This window comes from Pygocentrus nattereri, chromosome 5 (assembly GCF_015220715.1).
Source record: "Pygocentrus nattereri isolate fPygNat1 chromosome 5, fPygNat1.pri, whole genome shotgun sequence".
Taxonomy (NCBI): domain Eukaryota; kingdom Metazoa; phylum Chordata; class Actinopteri; order Characiformes; family Serrasalmidae; genus Pygocentrus; species Pygocentrus nattereri.
Genome location: NC_051215.1, coordinates 42339561 through 42353526, shown reverse-complemented (window position 1 = coordinate 42353526; position 13966 = coordinate 42339561). Strand labels below are relative to the sequence as shown.

At 40.2% G+C, this 13966-nt stretch overlaps 1 protein-coding gene across 1 annotated transcript; it reads left to right on the top strand.

The window, feature by feature from the left end:
• The first annotated feature begins 352 nt into the window (after nucleotides 1–352).
• Nucleotides 353–13720, top strand: atl1 (atlastin GTPase 1). Its single transcript, XM_017696617.2, has 14 exons — nucleotides 353–566; nucleotides 2317–2567; nucleotides 3879–4013; nucleotides 4188–4292; nucleotides 4441–4491; nucleotides 5038–5094; nucleotides 5220–5312; nucleotides 5806–5944; nucleotides 6622–6749; nucleotides 7232–7288; nucleotides 7580–7651; nucleotides 9302–9733; nucleotides 11104–11118; nucleotides 11966–13720. The coding sequence occupies exons 1-14, from the start codon at nucleotides 533–535 to the stop codon at nucleotides 12074–12076; spliced, it is 1680 nt and encodes a 559-aa protein (XP_017552106.1). The 5' UTR covers nucleotides 353–532; the 3' UTR covers nucleotides 12077–13720.
• Nucleotides 13721–13966: the final 246 nt, after the last annotated feature.

The following is a 13966-nucleotide window of genomic DNA, read 5'->3' as shown; positions in this document are numbered from 1 at the left end:
CTTTGTTTTCAATAAATGGTTTGTGCATCTTATTGTAATGTAATGCAATCAGGGTCCTCTGACTTTTTTGTCTTGAGAGGGGAATGCAAGTGCGTGTGGTGAGGCCAAAAAACATTTACAAATAAAGAAGAAGCGTAGGTTTTTAAAAGCACTTTTAAGGAATACACGTTACTAATATATTTCAAGAAGAAATTTAAAGAAAAGTAGGAGCTATGTATAACATAAAGTTGGGTTAGGGTAACTTTCTGATGGGCCAAATCAAACGTCCAGCACCACAGTGCACACAGAGCTCGAGTCTATTGGATCGAAGCGGTATTTCAGCGAGGTTACGTTGCCCCCTCTAGCGGTTGAACGTGGCGTTGCCCTCTTCCTCTCAGATGAGAATGAGGCGTTCTCCTTCTCCACAGACTCTCCGAGCATCATCGTCGGTGTTGCCTTTCAGGCCTCCTGGCTTCATGCTCGCTGATTAAAACCGAGCCCTGCTAACGCTACGCCGTCAAACAGCGGGGCTGAAAGCGCCATTCCGTTCGCCATGGTCCGGGACAAAAAGGACAGGGACAGCTGGGGTGAGTGTCCGTTTAAAAGCCCACCTACGAATGAATGTCCTGGACAGACGTGGCCTCGAGGCATTTGTGTGTGTGTGTATTATTTGTTAATGCTGGGCACAAGGCTGTGGAGGGCCGAGTAGCAGTGGGCGCAGAAACAGGGCGTGATATTGTGGTTTGTTTTTTTCTGCTGGTACAGTGATGAACGGAGCCACAGCCCTGCGTGCTTCACCCACAGCCCGGTGTCATATGGGGTTGTTTATTCCCTGTCTGCATGTGAATGCAGCGCGTCTGTGCCTGAGCACACCATGCCTGCCACAGGGGTAAAGGCAAAAATCAACACTAAACGTGCGGGTCATTTACAGTGAAACGAATTGGAAGAAAGTCCAGACTGTGCGTCACGTGAGGCTCCGTTTCTTAACGGGATTAGGGCTCTGCACCAAGATATGGCCACAGTCAAGCTCCTTCCATAATATCATATCTTCTCGCCTGATCAGTCCGTTCACATCTCGCTGCAGCCTCGTTGCTGGTCGCTGAAACACTTAAGCTGTTGCGCATTGAAAATGTGTCTAAGCCCGTGGACATGCAGGAATGTGTGAGGCGCGTCTTAAAGTTTATGGCTGAACGATGGAGAGCAGCGGTGACCTACATACAGCAGCACGGGTTCTTTACATACCCAACAAATGATGACGTGAGGAGATGCTGCCTCACAAGATGTTCCTGGGTGTGTATGTGTGCGTTCCAGGCCTGTTACTCTGAGCTAGGCCAGGGTGAGTGTGCGTAGAGAAAGCGAGACAGAGAGATCTACTGGGTCACAAGAAACGAGAATGGATTAGGGTGTGAATAATTCACCGTGGTGTGGGCGCCGTGTTAATGCTAATGCCGTGATGAGCCCGAGTGTGTCTGTCCAACTGGACAGGATCTCCACTGTATCACATCTCTCATTACATAATATCACAGTTGTACTGATATCACAGTGATTTTACTGTGGCTATTTTAGTAGTGATGATTGCGGAATTATAGAATTGCCCTACATTTTTATGGAGAGGGGTTCTTTAGATGTGAATTAAACCTAGTTTTGGAATAAATAGCAACATTAGAGGTGTTTCTTCACATTAAATCCCATGTAGTCTAGACATCGGCCTTAATTTGGTTCTGGGAAACTGGCCAGTAGGATCATTCTCTATTGCTATATGTTGTTTGAAAGTTTGATGACAAAAAGGGATGCAATAAGTCTCTGCTTTCTCTTTTGAGACTAGGGGACTGAAGTGAGACCAGTCAGTATAAGGAAAAACGAAAGCAAGGCTTGCAACCAAGCCGCTGCCCTGGGGGGGCAGCTGTTACTGCATTAATAAAATCTTTCGATTCGAGCCATTCTTTGAAAGTCAACGTGAATCTGTAATCACAATGCACTGGTCTTAGGGAGGGTCTCTGACCTAGCTTGCTTGATGATAGGTAGGGTGGTGGGAGGAGAAGGAGAAGGCCTATCCATGCATAATCCATGTGTCAGATGGAACTCTGTGTTAATACATGGACAAAAGAGGGGTTGCACTATGATGTCATTGGGCTGGCAACACTGTAACACTGGCACAAGTGCTCTAATGTAATAATATTATCATAGTCACCTCCACAGTTTATAGAGGTGTGGGCAGAGGAAAAACAGACTGTGATGTTGCACTTCAGAATGTGAACATGATCATTAATGTGTTAGAATTCCACATTGGCCTCCAATGTTTGTTTTATTTTAAAAAAATATGTGTGTGTGTTATAGGGTCATTTGTGGATAAGAATGTATATGACTGGAGCTCTGAAGATGAGGAGCCGGACACTAGGGCTCGGCCGGTGCAGGTGTTGGTGGTGAAGGATGACCACTCGTTTGAGCTGGATGAGGCGGCGCTGAGTCGTATCCTGCTGGCCGAGGAGCTCAGAGACAGAGAGGTGGTCGCCGTTTCTGTTGCTGGGGCTTTCCGGAAGGGCAAATCTTTCCTCATGGATTTCATGCTGCGCTACATGTACAACCAGGTAAGATGTCCAGTCCTTTTGTCAGTTTATTCAGGTTCAGGGTTAGTTAGTCTTAAAGTTTCCAGGCCGTTAGAACTGGTGTGTGGACCTATGCTGTAGTTTCTCACTTTCATTCCTTCATAATTTACATATTAGTTTTGTATTTAGTTACTCTTTAATTCACAGTGTTTAGTCACTGTAAGAACATATTTCCAAGAAGGTAGCTTTACTACAAGAGAAGGAAAAAGCATTGGAGTATAAAATTTTATACAGTTACAGTATAAAATGACAAAAATGGAGATACAAGTTTTTTTTTGTGTGACAGTGACAATTTACTGAATAATAAGCCTTAAGAGTAATAACTAAATAATAAGATGAGGGTCTACAGGATTAAACTCGAGGGAAACAGAAAGCATAAAGAGTGAGTGTCAGTGATCGAGAGTGATTCAAATAAGCAAAAAAGGAAACGTAAGAAGATCTGAGTGCTAATGAGATGATGACTTCCTGTAATATCAGAGGTGATGTCAGATTATTGCCCTCAGTGAGTTACTCATGAGTTATTCATGTATTGATTTAGTGCAAGGGTGCCTAGCTTCAGTCTTTGAGGGCCAGGGTCCAGCATGGTATAGTGACTTCACTGCTCTAGTAAAACTATTAAACAGGGCTGCACAATACGTTGTTTGTTTACTGTTGTGACATTTCCGTTTGAAATGCTGATATTGCATGGGTATTTTATTGAATAAAAGTATTTATGTAATACAATAAAAGTAAATTATTTTAATTAAAAATTAGGCTTTAGCAATGTCGTATTATTGTGTTTATTGCAACTACAGTAATCATTAGCAGTAGCATTTTAATACTAAAACTGGGCATTAGCTGATGAGTGGAATCAGGTGTGTTTGATTCAGGGAAATGACCAAACACTACAATTCTCTAGCCCTCCATGAGTCTGTTTTATTATGTTTGGAGGATGAAACATATCCATACTATTACACTTGTCATACTAGGGTTACACACAGTAAACCATGTTCATGGCTTATATCAGGGGTTCACAGTACCATTTCTGGTCCTGGGGACCCCACAGGCTACAGATTTTTGTGCTTTCTTTCATGTAACACATCCAATTCAAGTAACTTCTCATGTCCTGTCAGGTGTGTTAAGAGTAGGGAGGTACAAAAATGTGCAGAGCATGGGTTCCCCTGGACTGACCTTGGAAACCTCTGGATTATGTAATGCATATGATCCTGTGAGGCACTTATAATTATATATAGTGCATAATTTGCATGTATGAGAGGTGTGTGCAAATATACAAACTGTGTGTTTGTATATAAGGCAGGTGAGGACTGGCTGGGGGAACCTGATGAGCCTCTGACAGGCTTCTCCTGGAGAGGAGGGTCTGAAAGAGAAACCACCGGCATCCAGATCTGGAGTGAAGTTTTCCTGGTGGACAAACCAGACGGCACCAAGGTGTGACACAAACACAGAAACACATTCATCCACTCACATTCTTTAACCTTGTATTTTCATGCTCCCACATAACCGCACATCTGTAGTATAACTTTCTGTTTGCTTTGTGAAGAGTATAATTTTATTGCAGATTGTGACTGTTAGTTCGGTTGTTATTGGATGCTTGACCTGTAGGTGGCAGTGCTGTTGATGGACACACAGGGAACATTTGACAGCCAGTCCACACTCAGAGACTCAGCAACTGTTTTCGCACTCAGTACCATGATCAGCTCCATGCAGGTAACTGAGAATTCACAGACAAATCAACATTCACAGTCATGTTAAACACTCTCACAGTAAACACGACACACTGAGAGAAGTGCTGATGTCTCTCTCTCTCTCTCTCTCTCTCTCTCTCTCTCTCTCTCTCTCTCTCCCCTCTTTCCAGGTGTATAATATATCTCAAAACATTCAGGAGGATGATTTACAGCACCTGCAGGTACTGGCCATTCTGCCTCTGACCTGTACTGAAATGCTCACAGTGCTGTTTTAAAAACAGCAGTAGTTTTGTCTTTGCGCTGCCTCTTCAGCTAGAATGTTCAGATGAAAGCTGACAACCTTCAGGTGCTGTTGCACTTCCTGACTGGGCCTTTCCAGGTCAAAAATAAAAATATCTTGCCATGTCACACAGAATTGTGGTGCCAGCACCAAATTGCAATGTGTCATGACCATTACTCCTTATAGTATATAAACATGGAGCTAAATGTGATGTAATATTTGGGATATTTATCATGTCAGCTGTGATGTGTCACAGAATGGACACCTATAAGTAGACTAGGCACTGTTTTATAGAGCAGATACCTTTGTAAAACAATAGAACAGTTGTTATAGCCTCACGGAAACTGCACAGCCTGAACATGTAATCACATTTTGGCAAGTTGTAAAATGGAGCCTCAGGGGGAAACATAAAGGCAATAGGACTCCCTTTGGTAACATATATGCAGGAGACTGGTCTGTCTGACCTCACTGTGTGTCTTTTCTGTAGCTCTTTACCGAATATGGCAGACTGGCCATGGAGGAAACATTCCTCAAACCATTCCAGGTACTTGTAATCCATCACATTTAAAGAGTCAGTTTCATCTGTGGTGGATGTTTGATGAGTGAAAGAGATAAAACAAGATACTTCACAAGCCAAATGTTTTCTGTGTTCTTTTATTTTTTTTCCAGTCAATGATTTTCTTGGTGCGAGATTGGAGTTTTCCATACGAGTTTCCCTATGGTCAGGAGGGAGGGATGAAGTTCCTAGAGAAAAGGCTAAAGGTAAGAGGTCTCCTAGAGGTCACTGTATATTTGTGTGGTAATTCATTAGGTCAGACTGACTCAGTGTGTCATGTGCCAGATCCATGACTGAATTTGTGCTGCGAATGGAGAACAAGTCGTTCCTCCTCTATATCCAGTATTGGGGAAGCTAGTTTTGTCCAGCAATGCTAAACTTTTTTCTTATAAATATAGAGAAAAGTTTTATTGCTTAATATTTAATATCACTATATATATATATATATATATATATATATATACAAATCACAATAATAATAGGATCATCCAGTTTAATGTAGTCAAAATGTCACGCATGCATTGATCAAGGTAACTTTTTACTATTTTAAATATATAATATATAATATGATAGCTGGTAATAGTGGAACTACAGACAGCTACTGGAAAATGACTAGCACAGTTAATTGCCATGCACTATGTAGCACTGTTTGCATTTGTTCTGTGTATATACTCTAATAGTATGTCCGTACACGTGTAGATTTCAGAGAACCAGCATGAGGAGCTGCAGAACGTAAGGAAGCACATTCACTCCTGCTTTACCAACATCTCCTGCTTCCTTATGCCCCACCCCGGCCTCAAAGTCGCCACCAACCCTCACTTTGACGGCAGACTCAAGGGTTTGCTGACACAATCACACATATTTATGCAAATATGTACACAGACACTAGAGTTTTTAAATGAATGGTTCGGCAAAAATCTAATTTACACAATTTCCACTTACTTCAAATGTGGTTGATCATGTGTCTGGTGTCTAAATTTTGCTTCTTTAGTTAGGGCTGGAGGTACAAGGCTAATGTTGCTAAGAAACCCTAGATGTCAATAGTCACCCAAATCTTTTCTGTAAAAATTTTTCTAAACTGGCTCAGACCTTCGTTACAGTTGCAAAGATTTCACGTTTCGTCTATAATGGCTGCCCTGCTGCATTTAGCTGCAAAGTTTTCTTTTTATTGTTCACAGCAAGCCGTACTGTGCCCTGACCACATCAGCAAAGTATCTGAGACCTTAATAAAGACCTAGACGTACAAATTGAATGGCTTGAGAAAAGTTCTGGGGATGTATTTATAGGAAAGATATCTATTGATATCTAGTTTTTGTTAGCAATGTTAGCCTCAAAACTTGAGCACTGAAGAAGAAGGAAAATCTGGACATCAGACACGTCTTGGCTGATCAGTTACATTTTGGTTAGGTTTAAGTTTACTTTAAGCTCAGAACATGACCATCAGCCTCTTTATGACATTGCAAGTGTGTGAATAACTGAGAGGACTGATCTCTAAATAAAAGATTTGCATTTTAGAAATCGATCAAGAATTCATCAGTAACCTGCAGGTGCTGGTGCCATGGTTACTCGGTCCCAAAAACCTGGACGTGAAAGAAATCAATGGCAGCAAAATTACCTGTAGAGGCCTGTTGGAATACTTTAAAGTAAGTAAAGTATGATAACATTACAGCAGGGATGCCTCTGCTGGAGAAAAACATTGAACTGAGAAACAGCTGTTCAGTCTTATTCCAACATGTAGACAGCACTAGATCATAACACTTCATATACAGTGTCTCCCAAAAGTGAGTGCACCCCTCACATTTCTGCAAATATTTTATTATATCTTTTCATGGACAAGAGTATAGAAATGAAACTTGAATATAACAAAGAAGTCAGTGTATAGCTTGTATAGTAGTATAATAAGAAAAGATAAAATATATGCAGAAATGTGAGGGGTGTACTCACTTTTGTGAAATACTGTATATGCTGTATTCATATTTTAATATAGAAATATAAAAGAGGATTATAAGCACTATAAAGTTGGGCCTATTAAGCAGTAGCATGGTCATCTACGTGATTAAACAAAAGTACAAAGTGTTTGAATGTGAGTCCTAAAATAAAATCTGTGAAATTTTCTTATTTCCAGGCATACATAAAGATTTACCAGGGTGAAGAGCTGCCTCACCCAAAATCCATGTTACAGGTACTGCCCCACCTTTAACACGTACTGGAACCCTTACATATGCTGTATATGTTCTTGTATCTGATTTTCATGGGACAACACTGTATACATGAAACTTGGATATAATAAGGTAGTCAGTGTACAGCTTGTATAGTAGTATAATAAGAAAAGATATAATAAAATATTTGCAGAAATGTGAGGGGTGTAGTCACTTTTGTGAAATACTGTATATGCTGCATTTGTGTGCAATTGTACTTGTGTTCAGTATTATTCTGTGATGATCTGACTGTATTCTGTGGTGTTTGTGTGCAGGCCACTGCAGAAGCGAATAACCTTGCAGCTGTAGCTGCAGCTAAAGACCTGTACAACAGAAAGATGGAGGAGGTGAGAGAGCAGCAAGAGAAAAACTACATTGGGCATGCGCCAAGAGTATTGCAACAATTCTTATCATGGTTTACAAGATTACAATACTGTATTAAGAAAAACTTTCTCCGCAGAGTAAATATGAAATTGCTTTGCAAATCTTGGTGCACAATATCTATTTTTAGCTGAGTTTCAACATCTTAGGAATAGAAATTTACACAGGCCAAAATGTATGTTGTTTTTCCCCCCAATAAGCCAGATCCAGCAAATAAACAGTAACTGTGCATTAAAATGTGAAGAAGTATGTTTACTGTAGAGGATATGTACGTTTTATTTAATCGACAAATAAACAATCAACAAAAGACATAACTTGACCAGGATTCACCAAACTTTTGCAAATGACTGTATTTGAATCTTACAATGGTGCTGCAGTAGTCTCTACAGTATGATTTTCCAGTGTAAAGACTAGGAAAACCCCTTTGTATCTTGAAGGCGGGAGGAACTTATACAAATAAAACATTTCCACTGCATTGGGGAAGATACTTGATGGCAGGCTGTTAGAAATGCTTTTATTTTTTCTTGCCAGCTGACTAATGCAGAGGGAAGCCAGATATCTGATGCTGCAGCTGGGAAGCCGAATATCACGTCTGTGTTTATCAGCATTTACATCAGTGTCTTTGCTAGCAGTCAGGATTTCTTTATCACAGAGGGAGGGGGATTCCCAACAGTCATATAATGTATTTACAAAATACATATTGGGATACATCACATTGGGGTCAAACGTTTCTTGGGGCAGTTGTGGGCTGGAGGTTAGGAAACTGGCCCTGTAACCGGAAGGTTGCCAGTTTGATGTGGATAAGGCTGCCCACCGCTACGGGCAAGTGTGCTCACTGCCCCCTAGTGTGTGTATGCTCACTAGTATGTATTTGGTGTTTCACTTCGTGGATGGGTTAATGTGGAGGTGAAACTTCCCCGTTTGTGGGATTAAAAAGTGTCATGTAAACTTATAATAAGATTACATTGGGCAACAGCACAAAAAAAAACATACAAAATCATGTCTTCTGTTGATGAAGCTTAAGGATACAATGCTGCACTGTAATTTTACATAAAACAACAAATAATACATAATGCCAAATGCTGTTTTTAGACTAGAATGCCTATTTAATGCACATCATGTCTTTGGTATGCCTCAGACTTCCAGGCATTTGGGTGAGGTGCTAGCCCTTCGGTATTCTAGACAGCACATTATTATGAAAGGACAGCAGTGTAATGTTTACAGTGAACCATGAAAGTGCTCAGACCAATAATGCACTTAAACAGCTGTACAAACATCACATGAAACAGGGTATCACAGTATTACAGTGTAGTAGATGTTTGCGAATCCAGAGCTACTCTGAATACCTAAAAAAAAAGTCTCTGGTGAAACTTGTCCAACTTGTTGGACTAAAACACATTAAATGCATTATACCTTATTAATGAAAAATTGAACATTTGAAATGAAACAGTATAGAACCATTTATATTTTCCCAACTCATCTGATGAAAATGCACCTAATTCCCAGTTTATTTGTTGCAACGTGAACATATGATTGTCAGAACGATCATAGTCAGCTCAAATAATTGTGACAGGCCTAATCTCCGCTTCCTTTTCACCTGCCTGTGTGTCTTTCAGGTGAGTGGTGGTGACCGGCCGTTTCTGGCTCCGAGTGAGCTTCAGGCTCGTCATGCTGTGATCCGTGAGGAGGCACTGGCCGTGTTCCGTGGGGTAAAGAAGATGGGTGGGGAGGAGTTCAGTCGACGCTACCTGCTGCAGCTGGAAGCAGAGATAGACGAGTTGTTTGTGCAGTATATCAAACACAACGACTCCAAAAACATCTTCCACGCCGCACGCACGCCCGCTACGCTCTTTGTGGTCATCTTCGTTATGTACGTGTCGGCAGGGATCACAGGCTTTGTGGGTGTGGATGTGATTGCCAGCGTGTGTAACATGGTGCTGGGCTTTGCCCTCATCACACTTTGCACCTGGGCCTACATCCGCTATTCCGGAGAGTACCGCGAACTCGGTGCCGTCATTGACCAGGTGGCTGGAGCACTATGGGACCAGGTGAGTTAACTTCACTGTATCTTTTATATTACAAACTCTTGGAAGCATCTGAAAGCAGGTGCTAAACACCTACCAAACATGGTCTGGAAAAGAAAACTGGCAAGTCATCAAGACAATTTGAGGAACATGAAGCTGAGTGTTGCAAAAAAAAAAATCTCCTTGCCTTAACTTACATTAAAAATAAAGAATATTTGTGTCATCTACTATAAAGTTACCATTTTGGAGGTACTTGTTTTTCTTTGGACAGACAATATATTGGTATATAAAGAGAGATGGTGTAGGATATAATGAAATTGTTTTGCTTTAAATAATCACCAGGAGTGTTGATCTTGGATCATCTTTCTTCTGTTACTATTCTTGTGTTGTTGAATATGATGGTAAAAATTCTCTTAGATTGGCGCTCTTTCCTTGAGAAGATTGATAAAAGATTAATAATAAGATAAAAAAGTGATGAGGCACTGACAGGAATTCGCAACCCTCAAAGGAAATTCCACTGATTACATCTGAATAATTGGTTAATTGAGATGATTGAGAAGTAAACCAAGCTATTAACAATGGTTGTTAATATGGTATGATATGGAGAAATTGGCATCTTGGATTTCTTTACAGTTGTGGTGATAGGAACCAGGGGTTGCAACATGTACAATGCAAATATAACCATTTTATTTGCTGTATAAAATGATTAGTGAACCTACTTGTGAGTTTTTATATTTAATATTGATCGGGGAAAAAAAAAAAAAAAAACATTTCTTTGGGTACTATTTTGACAAACAAAGCCCTGCATGTACCTCACTGATAGATTTTAGGCTAAATCCTTGTCTCAGAACTATTATAAAACAACATCTCAAGAATCAAGCAGCATATTTGTAACCAGTCCTTGTAATAATTTTGTGAGGTAGCTTTTAGGGGCTTTTAGAGGCATAACTGATCACTACCACTGTGAAACATTCTGACTCAGTTTCTGTAAAATAGAGCATTTTACATCAAAGTAATTTGAATGACGTTGTTTACATCTCATGCATTTAATTGTGCAGAAATTATGAAAAGCATCCATTGGAATTCCCCTTTTTAAGAGAGTGCATCTTGTTCACCACCAGAGGGTGATGGTCAATTTTGGGAAAGTTATACAGCTGTCCACTTACCTTGAAATTACAAGCTTACAACTAAGAAAAAAAAAAACATCTGGTGTAACCCTGAGTTGGAAACACAAACAACAAAATGTAACCCGTGTGATTAACTCTCATCTCCTCATACTACAAACATAGTTCAACGTTGTACATCATTTCCACCTCAGTAATCTGTATGCACATCCAGTGTACACTGCAGAATTCATTTTCTCCTGTTTTTTGTTTTTTCTCTCTTTATCTTAGGGAAGCACTAATGAGGTAAGGAGCATGCACAGCCCTGAACACCTGTACACAAACTGCCAAGATTAACATGCACTAGGGCTGACATGATTAATCAGTTAAACTAATTTCTTGAAAAGCACAAATTACAATTTACATTCTCAATTAAACAGCAATACAGTAGTGCATGCATATTTTTAATTCTGCTACTGGTTGTTTTTACCATAAGTAGAGAAGTAGAGCTGGCAATGAGCCTATACCAGGTATCGATACAGAGCTCCTTTCAGCAGAAAATGCTGGATTAGATATATCACGAAAAAAACAATGGGCATCATTCACCAACAATTCCTAAGAAGAATTTTTTTAAGACCACTTACGCAGTTTTCACAAATATTCAGACATCCACCAATGTTTTCTTATTTGGGGTTTGTTCTTAGGTAAGAACAGAATCTACTCAAGAGCACAAAGGTGCACACAATTTTGCGGTGTAATAACACGTCATGTATCTGAGACTTTTTCTTAGGACCTTTCTCTAGAAAAATTTATGAAAGATTTTGGAAGACATTAGTAAATGAGCCCTTATGAATCTAATCCAGGCCTAAATTTAGCCTGAATTAGCTCACACTTCCATTGTGTGATGTAATGTTGGTTGTGTATTTCTTCTTGGGGGGTAAAAGTGTATTTAAGTAGTTTGAAATCTTGAATGTCAGATGTGTATACTCACAATACACACAACACACACACACACACACACACAGTAGTAATAACAAATAAAAAACAGATTATTCATCAAAATAATCAGATTTTTAATTTAATAAATTATGGCAGCCCCAACACTAATATTTTCATTCCAGTCACTTTATCCTTCTCTATTCCTCTCTCACAGGCTTTGTATAAGTTGTACAATGTGGCAGCCAGTCACAGGCAACTCTATAACCACGCGTTTCCCGGACACCAGTCTGACCAACACCCTGAACAGGACAAGAAGAGAAACTGACCACACGCAAATACGCCGCACGCGCACATACACACACAAACACAGGCTCAAACGTACACCCACTCTGTTGCACTGATGCTCTGGCCATAGCACAGTTGAGCTTTTTGGATTTTCCAAGTGACATAGTGAGAGAGGTTGGGAGGACAGAAAAAAAAAAAAAAAATCACATTACTGCTGCATTAGGAGCAAACGTCAGATTCGGTTGCCATAGCAACACCTGCCACTAACAGTTCAGCTGGCGAGCCAGACGGTGACGAGTGGGCACCCAGGTGCTCCAGGCAGCACGAGCACGAGTCCAAGACTTAACTCCGCCGAGATGATCACTGCTTCAGCTGACTCAAGTCATGTGTGGCTGCTTCTAGTCCCAGCTAGTGTCGCGATGTTTTAAGTTGCATAGGCAGTTCCCAGTGTAGTCTTTGCAGATCTCTAACCAGTTCACATTTTTGTTTTATTGCAGCTTCCATCATACCTGAGTCAGATAACGGGTATTCCAAAGTGCTTGCTGGTTCAGGTTTCCTGGGAGGTGCATAACAACAAAACTGTTAACCTTTCGGGACTCCTCAATGACGTAATTGGAAAATTCCACATTGTGACACCTGATGTCTCCTAGGAAATGAGCTTAAAAGTGTAGGAGGTAAATGTGACAAGTGTTTTATTTGATCTATTTTTTTTTTTAAACACAATATCTCTCTGCAACTCTGCCATTAAATTCCTTATGTTGCACTAATGTAAGACCTCAATATTGTACATATTGTACATGACTTTAACCATATTTTAGGTGTCATTTAGTGTTGCCACTCAAGTCTAGTCTTCTCCAGTCTTACTAGTCTCTCCCCATTTTATACCATCTGGTTTTAATTATTTTAACCAGGGCCTGTATTAGCATGCATTTTAAATAGTGAGGTGCCTGCATCTAACTAACTCCAGCAGTATAAGCCCTCATTACTGTTAACAAAATTATCTATTTGGTAACATGTTGCATGTTTACCACAGAATAAAGCAGATAAAAGCGCCACAGGATCCTTCTACTAGAAAAAAGCTTGGCCATCATTAGCCAGGTTTCATCAGCAGTTGTGCTCCCATTTTCTGTTAACACTTAACATTAACAGCTTACCCTTTGCAAATTTGAAGTCAAAGCCATCCTTAAGTCAGTGTCCTGACAAATGAGGTTAAGTTTATGTGTTTCCTGTTGACTGAGTGATGTTGAGTCTGTAGGTGCGCTGGTGAAGCATGGTTAAGTTAAAGGTGTCCTGGTGACCAAATCTGGTTAAGTTCAGTCAATAGGTGTCATGGAAAATGAGGTTAAGCTCATCCTATACGTGTCCGGCCTGGCACAGGGATTTCAGCCTGAGGAACAGCCAGCCAACATTGTAGAATCATCACACTTCACTTCTTTTCTTCACTATGACTCATCATCGACTCATGCACTTCTGCTCCTACTGTTGTACATATAATATTCCCATCCATCCACGTTCACACAGCACTGAAAGGACAGAGAGGAGACTGTGTTCCTTGGTCATCAGCACACTCTCCTTGTTGGGCTACGCTCATACTAACTGTTGTTTTATTTTGTAATGAGTGTCTTGTTTTATGTTGAATTCAGTGCTATTTATAAAGAATAAAATATTACATGTTTAAAACCTATATTGTTGCAGTTGAACTATGTGAATATTAAGCCTGGCTGCAGTGCAAAGTGTTTTCAAAGCTTGATGTACACAAATAAATAAATAATAGCTAATAATTGTGCTAATAATAAGTTTTCATAGATAATTTGTTAATAATTGCAGACAGCTTTTCTTATTAAATGATTATGTCTAAAGGAGCCACCTTCCCTGTCAATGGTGTCACGTTGGGTCTCTTCCAGTCTTCACCTAATGGCTCAAAAGTGAC

What these genes read in the sequence shown, in the direction of transcription:
- atl1 (XM_017696617.2), top strand. Translation starts at nt 533, where the DNA reads ATGGTCCGGGACAAAAAGGACAGGGACAGCTGGG. An exon ending in ACCCAAAATCCATGTTACAG is followed by an intron (nt 7,289 to 7,579) that starts GTACTGCCCCAC and finishes GTTTGTGTGCAG; the next exon opens with GCCACTGCAGAAGCGAATAA. An exon ending in ACAACAGAAAGATGGAGGAG is followed by an intron (nt 7,652 to 9,301) that starts GTGAGAGAGCAG and finishes TGTGTCTTTCAG; the next exon opens with GTGAGTGGTGGTGACCGGCC.